The 14,129-nt window shown below is 37.6% G+C and overlaps 1 protein-coding gene across 4 annotated transcripts in view; it reads right to left on the bottom strand.

Annotated features, from left to right (window-relative positions):
• The window catches only part of NSD3 (nuclear receptor binding SET domain protein 3), a 92,132-nt gene that overhangs the window by 47,228 nt on the left and 30,775 nt on the right, over window positions 1-14,129 (bottom strand). For all 4 annotated transcript variants that reach the window (XM_032468579.1, XM_032468576.1, XM_032468577.1 and 1 more), the window contains exons 2-4: window positions 12,716-13,434; window positions 5,073-5,144; window positions 4,461-4,623 (exon numbers count right to left, since the gene is read on the bottom strand). In XM_032468579.1, coding sequence (XP_032324470.1) covers window positions 4,461-4,623; window positions 5,073-5,144; window positions 12,716-13,390 — 910 coding nt within the window. In that variant the 5' untranslated portion in view covers window positions 13,391-13,434. The remainder of the gene's footprint in view (window positions 1-4,460; window positions 4,624-5,072; window positions 5,145-12,715; window positions 13,435-14,129) is intronic.

Below are 14,129 nucleotides of genomic sequence, written 5' to 3'. Positions count from 1 at the left end.
GAGTCCTCGAATTTTAAGTGTGAAAGGGGTTCTTGGGCCAAAACATCTGAGAATCATTGTTCTACAGTCATGCTCCTCTGAAAGTGTGGTTCCCAGAAGAAGCCAGTCTGTGACAAAACAAGCAGAGAAATTAAGAGTGAGCGTTTAGAAACTATGATAATTTGATACTGCGTGACATCTAGGCCCGGGACCAGGGATCTTGCACCCTGAATTTTTTTGGAGGGACAGGCCTTTCACTTTTCTAATAGTTAATTTTATCATATTTCACAGAAGTAGTGGTCTGTGGTAGACTGGAATTTTTTTTTTTTTAAAAGAGCAATAAACTGGTCCTTTACCAAGTATAGTTTGGAAAACACTGCTCTAAAGTCTCAGGTCAACCTGGGGAACCCAAGGTAACTGAGGCAGGGGAGAAAGCCAACAAGCAGATCCTATAGGAAACATGGGGAGAAGCTTAAATTGAACTTAGTTATCTGAAATCGATTATACCTTGATTTCAAAATTTTTTAATTTTATTAGACGTTAACAGGAGATTATCTAAGGATTTACTTTAATCTGGTTTAAAACCAGATTAAAATTTCAAGTGTAAAATAGCCTATGAAAAGAGAGAAACACGCACCCACAACTTGGATTTCCGTATCATCTAATGTGAGAAGAACCAAGCATAAATTTGACTATAATTAATCAAGAAGGTTTATCAAAAGTCCACGGGTTTTGGCACACAAAAACAGAAATATAACCTAAACTAACAGGGGAGTTTGGTGGACGGGATGGTGGGTACAAGTAGCAGGGTTAAAAGAACACAGGGCATAATCTGTTTCCAAAAGTCATGGTTAGTTATTTAGAAGCAAACATGATCCCAAAGGACTTCATAGTTAAAATCTCATCTTAATGTTTATTTTCAACTTCTTCCTCCATTAAACCATTTACTACAGACAGACAAATCAAACAATCTGTCTCTGTGTTAGCACATTGCTTCCTGCTGGCTGGAAAACTATAAAACAAGAGTGAAATAAAAACCCAAAGACCTGAGAGATGAAGAAACTAGCACATCTGTCCCTAAGTAACGGGCTAAATTTCCAATAGAAAAGTGTGGGAGAAACATTTTTATATAAGAAAAATATATAAATAAAACCAACCAGTTTTAAATTAAAAAAATTTGGGGTTTAAAGTTACAATAGGTATAATGTGGTACGATTTGAAACTCTCAGTTAAAAATCTTTATTTTCATATCTATTCAATACAATATGCAAAGAGAAAAAGAATTACTCCCACATTATGCATCGGTCAAAACCCACAGAACTCAACACACTGATAGGAGTGAATGGGAAAGGAAGCTGGTTCTAAAGAAGGAAAGAAAGGACAGTCGGGCTAGCACGTCACTGATTCTAAGGTTCATTCTATATAGAACAGTGCTACCACATCACTTTCTGTTCTTTTGAAAAAAACTATAAAGGTATTCAAAGAGAAAATAAAAGATACATGATTTTGGACTATAACATCTGAATGTGCTAAAGAAAACACTGCAGGGAAATAAAAGTAACATTGTTGGAAAGGCAAGTAAAAAAAACCCCACAGACCTGCACAACACAAAAAGCGAACACCACTGTAAACTGCAGACTTCAGTTACTAATGATGGCTCAACACTGGTTCTTTCTGTGATAACTGTCCCACACTAATGCAAGACGCTAACAGGGGAAGCTGCGGGGTGGAGGGAGAGGGAATATATAGGAACTCTCTGTACTGTCTAATTTTTTAGTAGACTCAAAGCTGCTCTAAAAAAATCGTCTATTACTAGAACCAGAATTACTCCCAAACTCTTAACAACAGTTACAGGTCTGGAGGACGAAACAATGGGCATGTTCGCTTCTGACCATATATATGGTACTGTTACAAGCAGAGGAAGCATTTCATTTTTAACTTTTAAACTTAAAGTGAGACCTAAACAATGAAATACAACTTAAAATAGACATGTGACCCAAACATCTTTCAACATGCTCTTACAAAGAATTTTATCTTTATGTGTGAAAACCGTTAAATACGTTTTCCAATGCTGAGACTCTGACTAATAACAATACTGACTAATAACAATATGGAAACCAGTGATTACTATATCTAATTCAAGATAAATTTTACGAAGTAGTTTAGATAATAAGCAACACACAGTGCTTCACGGGTATCATGTGTGGAACAGAATCAACACAATTAAGTTTTATACTGTGTTTCTGGTTTCCAAAAAACTGTCAGAAAACTACTTCACTTAAAACTGCACCGCACAGCCATGCAATGGAATATTATTTGGCAATAAAAAGAGAGGTTTGAAGCATTGATACATGCCACTACACAGGTGAACCTCTAAACATGACGCTAAGTGAATGAAAGAAGCCAGACACAAAAGACCACATATTGTGGGGTTCCATCTCTATGAAATGCCCAGAATAAGAAAATCAATAGGGACAGAAAGGAGTTAGTGGCTGCTTAGGGCTTGGCAGCAGGGCAGGCATGGGGAGTGATTGCTAGTGCTGGTGGAGATGGGATTTCTTTTCTGGGTTGATGAAAAAGTCACAAAATTAAAGTGTGGGATGGCCACACAACTCTGTAAATGTAATAAATGTCATTGAATTGCACTTTAAAAGGGCGAATTTTATGGTATGCAAATCATAGCTCAAGAGGGGTATTATTTTAAAAACTACTGCAGACAAGAGAAAAATTTAAATATTATCGGAATGTTCCTTTTTCAAACCTCAATTCTCAGATTTCCTCAGTAATATTTCTTAAAATCATTTTTCCTGCACAGAAGTAGGAGATTGCCTATGGAGTACCAGACCAGATTAGATTAATTCATAAAACTAAATTTAAATACTTCCCTTGAAATACAAGATGAAGCATAAACTGTGCTTTCATTTGTATCCCATAAAAAAGCTGAATTTGGTAAGTTTTCATAAAGTAATTAGATGTTAAATGTGACATTCTTTATATAATCTCAATAGGATGCTTTTCTAAGGGGAGAGAACTGAAGAGCCACAACTCTCTCATGATGCAATAGTTCAAAGCGCTCTGGGGGCCCGAGGGGGACGTGCATTGCTTTCTCTGAGAAGGCTTGGCCCTCTTAGGAAATCCCTGTCCCTCTATCCTCCCATTCAAAGAATCACAGATTATTAAACGTGCAAGGTACTTTAGAGATTCCTAGTCCAGCACCCTTATCATATAAGCGATGGAACCAGGGCTACCGCCCCGACCCTCTGAGTAGGGAAATTCATTGACCTTCCCTGTATAACACAGTCATGTTTAAGAGTTGGGTTATGGAATAAGACTTCGCTGAGACTCTACACTGATCTGCAACGTAAGGACAGTAACAGTACCTGCTTCACAGGGTTGCTGCTGAGGACTGCAAAAGAAAACACATAAGAGAACTGCCCAGGTGCCACGCACAAAAGCGGACATTCAATAATGTGGGGTGTTTTTTTTCCTGTCCCACTGATGCTTCCAGTCACCCCAACCTTTAACCAGCAGTTACAGTGACAAGATGACTGCCTTCTGTGCAGGGGCATTCTTTGCTGTGCAGCACAGGAGTTAAAGATACAGTGGATCCTGTCACAACTCTGACTCACCAGACACCTTTTGTCCCTCATAACAGTGAACAGGGACAGAGGTGGAAAGTTTAAAATCAGAGAGAAAGAAATAGGTGCAAAGTTGTCACAGACAATAAGGAACTTGATAAGTGAGTTTGCAAAGTAAATACCCAGAAACAAATTCCAAACTCAAACCTTCCTCTGGCTACCAGGCAAGTCTATTCCACATGCCAGAGTCTCAGGAATCTAATCTACATGTTTTGGTCAAACCCAGGAAAAGGAGTAGAGAAAAGTCAGAACACACGTTTTCTTAATATTTACTCACATTCCTAAGGTGGGGTTCTATGGCATGTAGCTACCTTCAAACTCTACTTCTTCATCATACTGAATTCAGAAGGACGTCCCAGTAAATTTACAGATTCAAAAATTGAGCGGAGGAGGATAAAAGCATCTTGCAAAATTTATCAGGATGGAAAGCCCTTGTCTGAGTGAAAAATTAATAGCCATGGGAAACAATGATGAAATAAAAATGTTCTAGGAAAGCTTCACCCCAAAGCCTACTGAGCTCATTTAAGACATTTTATTACTAATCCATCTGCTCTCTTTTGGAATTCACTTGAGAGGTCAGAGGAAGGATTTTTAAAAAAAGAAGTGTGAAAAAAATCATAAACAAATGCAGGGTGTTTATAAAGGAAAACAAGGCCTGTGTCAGTTGTGGAGGCTCCCTGCCAGTCAAGACAGCTAATTATTTCACCGTTTATTAAAAAGTGATAGATACGTGTTTTCTGGTGTCAGCTTCTGTATCATGTATGTATTCTTTTATTCATATACAACATTTAAGATTTTCTCTCCCCGACCTTTAACTTAATAGCTACTTATGCCTTTTCTCACCTCTTGTGTTAATTTTGGTGTGGACCTCAAGTTGGGGATCACTTGAAACCATACAAGGCCACCAAGGGTAGGTCCCCACCTTAGACCAAACAAGATCGCCAACCTGGAACTTAACACCGGCAGACACTTCTGTTGTTGGAACAGAAGACAATACTGGCTGAACCTACAGGGAAAAAAGGTCATAAAAAACTTCATCAGGAGAAAAACTTTTTAAAAAGAAATGTACACAATACACCAAACACATTAACCATGTAAAACTGATTGTCAATCAGACTTTTCTCTGATGCCTGCTACCCATAACTTGCAAAAGGGCAGAAGAAAGGAAGGAAATAATAAGCCTCATTCCAATATTAAAAATAGGACGGTTTCTGTTGCCAAGTTACTGATAAGGCATCTTGAGAATTCACATCTATTAAAAAGTAGTTATAGTTTTGAAAAGGTAAGTAATTTGCTGGAAGTATCTTAAACCAGTTCCAAGATTTATTTCAGTATAACTTCTGAAATAAAGTATGGAACTATAATGAAACGTATTAAACGTGTCATAATTTAGTCACTCTGCTTTCACCTTCTCACACCGCATTTGGTGAGGCAGTCTTCAACAAAGTGACTTACCGGGGGCTCCTCTTTTAGTCCTGGATCTTCTCTTGGTTTTTCTGATACAGTGTCGACCCTCTCATTTGGTCTCTAGGAGAAAAGAACAAAATGGCAGCAAACCAAAGAGCAATGACGTACACAAAAAGGGTCAAAACTAAACAGCAAAGGGAAGAGAGAACATTTATCAATGAGCAATGTAAGAGGTAAGAATACAACTTATGCAGTACATGATCCTGTGTCTTTACATTCATTTTCCATTTCACACCATAGCTGTATCTCCCATTTCTTTTTTAATTTCTTTTAAAACTTAATTTGTTGGTTTTGGGTTTTTTTTAACCTATGAGAGTACAGAAAAGTGGGCAGTGAGATTGCTAGTAAGATGCAACTTGGAATTCTTCTGGAGAGTAATGTGGCAATATGTATGAAAAGCCTTAAATTGTCAGACACTGACCCACAAATTCACTCCTAAAAAAGTGTATTGAAAAAGCATTGATACATCTATATATAGAAAAATACACACATATACATATAAACAAAGGTATGCACAACAGTGCTATTTATAAGGGCAAATACTAAAATCAGACATCAGTCTAAGATGTGCAAAAATGTAGAATTAAAGGACATGGGAAAATAATAATACAATGTTATTTGAAAACAGCAAATTGCAAAGCAGTTTGTATAGTCTGATTCCAATCTTGGAAAAATAATTTTTTATCTGTACAGAAAAAAAGGACTAGAAGGCTACCACCAGGCAAAGGAGTAACAGATTTCTGAGGTGTGTTTTTCCATATTTGTAAAGTTGTCCTTAATAAACCTTACATTATTTTTCTAGTCATAAAATCCATAAATATGTTATTTAAAAACTGATTTCTGTAATCCTTTGGGGAGGTAATTTGGATGTATCCATCAAAATTCAAAATATGTACAGTCTTAAATTTAGCAATTATATTTTAAGAACCTATCCTACAGAAATAAAAAATGAGAAAATCTAAGCAGAGGGATGGTAACTACAGCATTATTTCATGTCAATAATCCACGTCTATCAACATTTTCCTAATTTTTATTTTAAAATAGACTATATATACCTTGAAAAATATTTGAAACATTGTACACCAATTGATAAGAGTAGTTACCTTTGAGGAACAAGATTAAAGAAACAGTGAGGGAAGATCTATACTTGTGTGCATTTTCAGTAAAAAGTAAATTACTTTCGTAATTTAAAGGTTTAAAAAATTTCCTTACTTGTCAAAGAACAAAACTTAATTTAGATGGCTTAAAAAAGAGGGATATATCCATTAACTTAGGCCTAATTCCACTAAAAAAAAGGCTAATTTTAAAAGTTACTTAAAATTCTCAGTTAATTCAAGACATTTAAGACATTGCTGTAAAAGTTTTACTAAATAAAAGAAATTGTAAAAATTGTTAGGAAATCAGCCAGACTCGTATCTCAAACCCCAAGTTTCAATCATTCATTCAACAGTGCCTACGATTTCCCAGGCATTGTTCTAGAAGTTGGGTACACAACAGTGGAACAAACAGACGTGATCCCTGACCGCAAAGAGCTTACAGCTGGGCAGCAAAGACAGACACTCAGCACAAACGTACACATACACAGTGTAAACATATGAAGAGAAATGGTGTGTGTGTGTGTGTGTGTGTGTGTGTGTGTGTGTGTGTGTGTGTGTGTGTGTGTGAGTGTGTCTTTAGAGATAAAGGTCAGGAAAGGCCTCTGTGAGAAAGTAAAGTACGATTTGAATAAAAAAAGAGGAGTTAGTCTAAGGAATAGACTTACCATATGACCCAGGAGTCCTGCTCCTGGGCATATATCCAGAAGGAACCCTACTTCAAAATGACACCTGCACCCCAATGTTCATAGGAGCACTATTTACAATAGCCAAGACATGGAAACAGCCTAAACGTCCATCAACAGATGACTGGATAAAGAAGATGTGGAATATTTATACAATGGAATACTATTCAGCCATAAAAACCGACAACATAACATCATTTGCAGCAACGTGGATGTTCCTGGAGAATGTCATTCTAAGTGAAGTAAGCCAGAAAAAGAAAGAAAAATACCATATGAGATCGCTCATATGCAGAATCTAAAAAAATAAAATCACAAGGGCTTCAGCTGCCTAAGGAAGCCCAAGTGCTTGGCGACGGCTTGGCTCTATGTTTAAAGGGGTGGGTTTATTTTGTGACTTCATTTTCTCTCTCAGGAGAATACTGAGACTGCAGCACATGTATAGATACCTTAATTCAATTCTGGAACTAAAAATTGAGCTAATTTTTTTTCAAATAACTTACAAAGAGTAATGCAAATTTAGATCATTTAGGTTTTGTCCAATCCTGCTGTAGGTCAAGAATCTTTAGAATTTTAAGTATATGTATTCTATCTCAAAAAAAAAAGAGAGAGAAATAAAACAAAATCTCATCTGGAAAGATAACATTAACCTCCGGTTATTTTGCGACTTTTAAGCAGCAGGACAGGGCTGTGACTACTTGTCTTCTCCCTTGCCCCCATTGTATCCTCATGTCCAGCACGGTGGAAAAACAATAAAATAAAATAAAAAAGAGGAGTTAGTCTAGTAAAAAGTGGGAGAAAGAACATTCCAAAGAGAAGGAGTGGCCTGTGTGAGGTCCCTGAGGTTGAAGAAAGGCAGAAACTTCAGAAAGGCCAGGACAACAGACTTACCTGCCACGAAGAGGAGAGGGGGGACAGGACAAGGTGGCGGGGAGGCACCGGGCCCTGTAAGCCACATCCCTGTGTTCTACCTTCTGGGCACTGAGAGCCTCTGATGAGGATCAGGCAGAGAAGTAACACATGCCAGTTTATGTTTCAAAAAGATCATGTTAGCTGCTGTGTGGAGACTATTTTGGGAGGGAGCAAGGGGGAAGCAGAAAGTTTAATGAGGAGGCTACTGAAAACATTGGAAAAAGCCCCGGGAAGGAAGGCGGCAGCAGCCTGCTGGTGGGCCCGAGGTCGGTTCTGTCAGGTGCATCTGCGGTGGCCCCGAGGCTCTCTCATCTCCTAGGACACACTCACTGAGCCAGGAAAGAAAAGTCTTATGATCAAGGGAAAATTCTTCCCCGGATCACTAGTGTAACAGGCAGTTTAAAAATACTGTCCACATTTGCACAGGCCCACTGGGCAGCTTCACTTCAGTCCACGGAGGAGCTGAAGCCTTCACCTCACGCTCTTTCTCAGCCACAGCAGGAAGGCGGGGCCCCAGAGGAAGCACACCTGCACCCAAGAAAGCAAGCCCTCCGGCTCCGCACCGCGGTCTCCGTGATGCCTGCGGGTCAGGGGTCTCTCTCCCGCTCTGAGAGCAGACAGATGAGGAGTGACGACTAATCTCTGCCAAACGACAGAACCCTACTAATGTAACAACTGGTCTGAAGCCCGTGAACAGCTTGCCCTTTCTGGATTGAAGACAGGATTTCCTCCTAAACCTTTGTATTATTCAAATGTCTTATCTCTTCTTGATTTTTTTGTTTGTTCCAGATTTGTTCCTTCAGGCTGGCTTGAAACACTGTTAAAATCACTTTCATAGAGCTGAAATTTTTTTACACAGTCATTTTAAAAGGAAAGAAATGGTAAGGGAGAAAAAGAAGCCCAGGAGGATTTATTCTAAGCATTCAAGACTATATAAATAAAAGAAGGAAAAAGAAGTCAAATAAGGATGCTGCAATGACAGGAAGGGAATACAAACTGTAAAAGTATTGACGCGTGAGCAAAACAGAAATGTTTAGTAGGCTTTCAGAGATTCATGACTTGAAAGAAAGGTAAAGCGAAACAGGAGAGCATCCCAAACATCAATTAAGAAGGGGGAGTTTTTAAGACAAAATGGTCAAGAGAAGCCAAATGCTTAGGAATCAAGAAAAATGAGTCAGAAATTGCCAACAGGTAAAACACTTCAGGGTGTAAAATCCATTTCCTTCAGTTGTTTAAAGGAGAGATATGCTTAAGAGAGATTAAAATCAAACAAGTAGGGACAGAAGACACCTTCTCTGGTACTAGCCATGCTGCTTCAGGAAGAGAACGCATCAGACAGAAAGACAACAGTAAGCTAGCTCTCCATAGTGTCTGAGTCATCTTAATTTTAAATTAATGCTTTTGCGGGTTTGTATCACTTTACATTTTTAGTTGATTCCACATGGAAAGACCTTTTTTGTTCCCCCAGTAAAGAATCATGGGAAGTTTCTTAAACAGGAAGAAAAAAATGCATTGAGAGCAGCTAAAATAAAATTACATTGCTTTAAACATTCCTTTAAAAAAATTTGGTCTAGGACTTTTATTAAAACCCAAGAGATTTATTAACATGAATAATATGCATCAAACCTGGCAGAATTCCAAATTTCTTTTACTTTCTGAATAACTGTGGAAGTTTGTAATGCATGGGAACAGTTTCTAAGAATTTTAAGACCTAACCCTCTGAGGCTACAGAACCCAATATAAACCACTAACTTAGTGCTAATAGGACTGAATCAGCTATTCAGCTTTTTATAAGTGAAAACGGCAAGCTAAGAGTTAATGAGACTGGTCTTTGTGGATAAGCCCACTGAGGTGCTGGTGGAAGACCAGTGTTTGAAGAGGGCCTACATTCACATGCCTGAGGCATTACACCTGCCAGGGAGGAAGAAATGCAGAAACATTTCCACATGTTTCTAATTTGGTGGGAGAAAAAAACAGCTAAAACAACTTTACAAAATATACAATTTCAGTAGTGATCTCAGGTCTCCTGCTGCCTAGATGTTTGGACACATTTTCATTGTTGAGAAGATATACTTGGGCTGTTCCAAATAAGTCACTCTTTAGAAGGCCAAACAGCTCAAAATTGGGAGGAAATATACATAGATCAAATACTAAGAAGAAAGAAAAGAAAAGGAATAACTGAAATCTTGAACTGTATTATTTTAGATGAGATTTTGTTTGCTCAAAAAGACCCTATGAGTGAGCTTGTAAGGAAAAAGTACATCCATCCATCCATCCACCTACCTACCTACCTATCAGCAAATCCAGCTTGGGGACAATCATTCCAGGCACACAGCTCTCATTACCATTCCCTCAGGCATCTGGGGGAGGGGAGCTGTCCAGTGGTGTCAGCCGACTCTTACGTGGGCTTCTATTTCCCTTCTAAGCCCTCTAAAATGCTGAACACCGAGGGCGTGGACCCCTAGTGACAACCAGGAGGCACAAGGGTATCAAAAATTAAAACACTTAAAAATGATGTCCTAAACAAAGCAAAATAGGTATTGTTCAAGTTAAGGAAATCCCATTAAAAACATATAAGGTTAGAAAATAGGTTGATTTGTGCACATCCCTGGTCCGTGTGGCTTAGCAGAGGTGCGACTCTGAAACAAGCTCTCGCCTCAGAGTTCTATTGTCAGAACACAGCATCACTTTTATGGCTTATAACTGTCCCCCATGTGTGATAAAAGTTTAATTAATGAAATTCAACTAACAAGAACTTAGCTGTTCACTTTATTTCTTTGAAAGAAAAGGGAGGAGGGAAGGGAAAGTGGGAGGAGAGAGAAAAAGAAACAGGGAGAGAAGGATGGGGAACAGGGAGGTAAATGGGGGGAGGAAAGAAAACCTGGACTTCCCCCCGAAACTCAACTTTCAGGCAATGGTCTTGGTAACATTTACTGTAACCAATGCCACTTACCACATCTACACCTTCTTTCAAGTTGACATTCCTTTACCCCAAGATATTGTAAGTTCCTAAATAAGGAATATTATGCCTCACATGATTTACTAAAAAAGAAAGCAAACTTAAACTCTTAGATTACATCTAACCATTTCAATCCCTGGCTATAGCAGTTAACTGAAAGTTAAGTGATATAAAGGGCCAGACAAAGCAGATATCCAATAAAGACAGAATCTGCTTTAAAATCTCACTGAAAAGTGACTACTAGAAACATCATTGTACTGAATTTATCTTTGATTCCAATAAAGCAAAAAGTGGGTATGAAAAATGAACAGACTATCTTCTCCTGCCTCTGCTTCCAGCCCTACTTCTATTTTGAGAGATTTTTAAACTTATTTTTATCAATAAAGGCAACAAGTCTAGTCTAATAAGTATAACTGGATAGTCTCCTATTTGCCAGATTCTCTAGAGCAAAAGCAAGATGAGCCAGCAAGCTGGTTCTCAGGAACTAAGCTAAAGCCAAATTCAGATTTTATACATTTTTGTGATTCCCAAGGGTCATAATGCATTAAATATCTTTTTACTGCAGGTCCATGAAAGAAATACTACACTGGATGTATCTGGAGTGCAAGAAGTTAAACTTCTCTCCTTCCAAATTGACTCATTCATTTAACATACAGTATAAGGCACTATGTGAATGAAATTCTGGAAGGGGGGCATTAAATAAACGACATAAGAAATTCAAAGTCATTTCAGAAAACATTTAGGTCCAAAGCCTTCATTTTACAGATGCAGATCTAAGACACCAGACTAGCTAGTGTCCCTGATTACTCTCTATCTCATCACCCAGTTTTACTTTCCTCACAGCACTCACCACTATCTGAACTTACACATATTTACGTACATATGTGTGTGTTTTCTGGTTCCTCTTACTAGAATATAAGCATCTTGAAAGTAGGCATCTTTACTTTTCATTCATTGCCCTACTCTCAATTCTTGGGAAGATGTCTAGCACACATTAGGTATTCAATCAATATTTGTTAAATGAATAAAGAAGAAAACCATAGAAAAATGAGGAAACCATACTGAGATATCACACTGAGACTTGTGAGAGCCTACAACCAGGGTGAGCTCCACTCCAAAAAAAGGTAACTTTTGAGTTGAAGGTATGAAGTACTGGAACCCAACTACCAAGGAAAAGGTGAGTTGGTAAGATGTAAACACGTCTTTGAACAGAAGATAACATATTAACCTATTCAGGCATACCGGATATAAAAGCAGACAACTGTCACAAAAACAAATATTCATTTCTTCCTAAATCAGTGTCTGAGAACACCTTCAATTCATACCATGTATTAGAATACTAACTAAAAACTCTTCATCCAAGCTAGAATTAATTTGTTACATACCTATTATTATTATTATTATTATTATTATTATTAATTATTATTATCTCGGCGATGTTAAAAAAATTCAGCAGCATGCATCTTAAGTTACCAATAAAGGATGACTTTTATAAACTCTATCTTAAGTTTTAATGAGTAAACATAAATACTAATGTTGACTTTAACAAAAAGAGTTTATTTACCTCAGGTTGTTTTGTAGCAAACATTAGGAATAAGTGTTAAATCTAAGCTCTACTGGTGAACGTTGGTCTAGAACAATGGAAAACCAGTATCATTAACCATCTTCCCTCTGCCTTTCCTCTTCATCTTCAGAAACCAGGAATTTATTACAAGCAAAATTAAGTGGAGCTATTAAAGAACCATAAGAAGCAAGATTCTTAGAACCACACGTTTAAAAAAAATTTTTTACCCTAATGATGTCCATTCATTTATTCAACAAATATTTACTCAGCACCTATTACAGTATCCCAGGCTCCTTGCTAGGGGTTAGAAGTTATCAGAAATACTTATATTTGAAGAGATTAAAAACTGAAAAAGATCTCCTGGACTTCCAGTAAATGTGAGATATTATAAAATTTTTCAAAAAGATGTTTCAACTTACATTTTGTTCCTCTGGTTCTAATTTGGGGATTTTGTGTGACTTGCGCTCCTCAGATCTAGATGAGTCATGCTTGTTGCTTTTTTTCCTCTTTTCTTTTCTGCTTTCATGCTTTGACTTTGTGTGCTCACTTGCCTGGACTTCATTTAAAAGGTCTCCACAAAGGGAGGACTCAAACAATTCCCTGCCATTCTGGATAGTTTTGGTTATTTTTAGTTTAATTTCAGGTGAGCCAGTCTTCTTTGGAATCACAGTTTGTGGTACCGAGGGAGGAGGTGGTGGCTGTGGAGGAGAAGGTTTTTCCAGAATTTCATGTGGTCTTGTGTTTGGAATTTCTGAATGGTAATAGTCAGTGGGGCTAAAGTTTCTAACTGCACCAAAGCCATTGGCTGACCCGTTGGGATACTGATTATATGACTGGTATTTGGTTTGAGTTTCATACATGCTGATTGATGGTGGGTAGCCATTGGTGAGGGGGGGAAGATCTTCTGTTGTAGGTGGGTACTGAAAGCCTTGCTGCAAGGTAGCTTCATATGGTGTCTGGCCACCATCTTCAACAATGTCACTGTTGTTGTCAAAGGCATCCTCCTGACGGATGTTGGCGGAGTCAATGAGTTGAGGTGGTTGCTGAATTGTGTTTCCCATGATCCCTTGCATGAAAGAGAAAGAGAAATCCATTGTTCTGCTCCAGCATCCTTAACTTTCCCTTTCTCTCATCGGGCCTAAAGTTTTAAAAGAGATTAAAAGGTGTTAGTTAATATCCTCAAAGGCTAGAGGCTAATCAATTGCAAAAGTCTGAATTCAATTTTCATATCCAGATATGCACAAATGCTAAATATTTTTAAAGTAGGTAGTCAATATAATTCTGACACAGGGTAAACACTTTTTTTTTTAATTGAAGTATAGTCAGTTTATGATGTGTCAATTTCTGGTGTACAGCATAACAGTTCAGTCATACCTATATACATACATATATTCGTTTTCATACTCTTTTTCATTATAGGTTGCTATTTTTATCTTAAATGCTTATCTGTTTAAAACTCAATTAGTTTCACAATAATTTTAGTAACAACATTTTGTCCACTTTGCAAACACGCAAAATAGCTTTGACATTCCTTTTTGTTTCCCAAGTTAGAGATTATATAAGTCTCAGGTTAAAACTGGTAATTGCAAAATAAGCAGTGTCCTGAGATAAATTAGGTTCCCTATGTGCTTCCCTTAAATCATTCATGTTCTGTCCAGTGGTTCTGTTACTACGAAAATAATAACATCTTATTACAAATATTTTTAAATACAAAAGTAAAAAGGCCAAACCTTCTGCCATACCATCATTCCCAGTCTTCTGTGTCATGGATAACCTCTGTAAACACTTTAGTGGGTATTCTTCTAAATCTTTCTCTATATATTTACACATAAA

The sequence above is a fragment of the Camelus ferus genome, chromosome 26 (genome assembly GCF_009834535.1).
Source record: "Camelus ferus isolate YT-003-E chromosome 26, BCGSAC_Cfer_1.0, whole genome shotgun sequence".
Lineage (NCBI taxonomy): Eukaryota > Metazoa > Chordata > Mammalia > Artiodactyla > Camelidae > Camelus > Camelus ferus.
The sequence above is the reverse complement of the archived record's forward strand: the minus strand, read 5'-3'. Positions and strand labels throughout refer to the sequence as shown.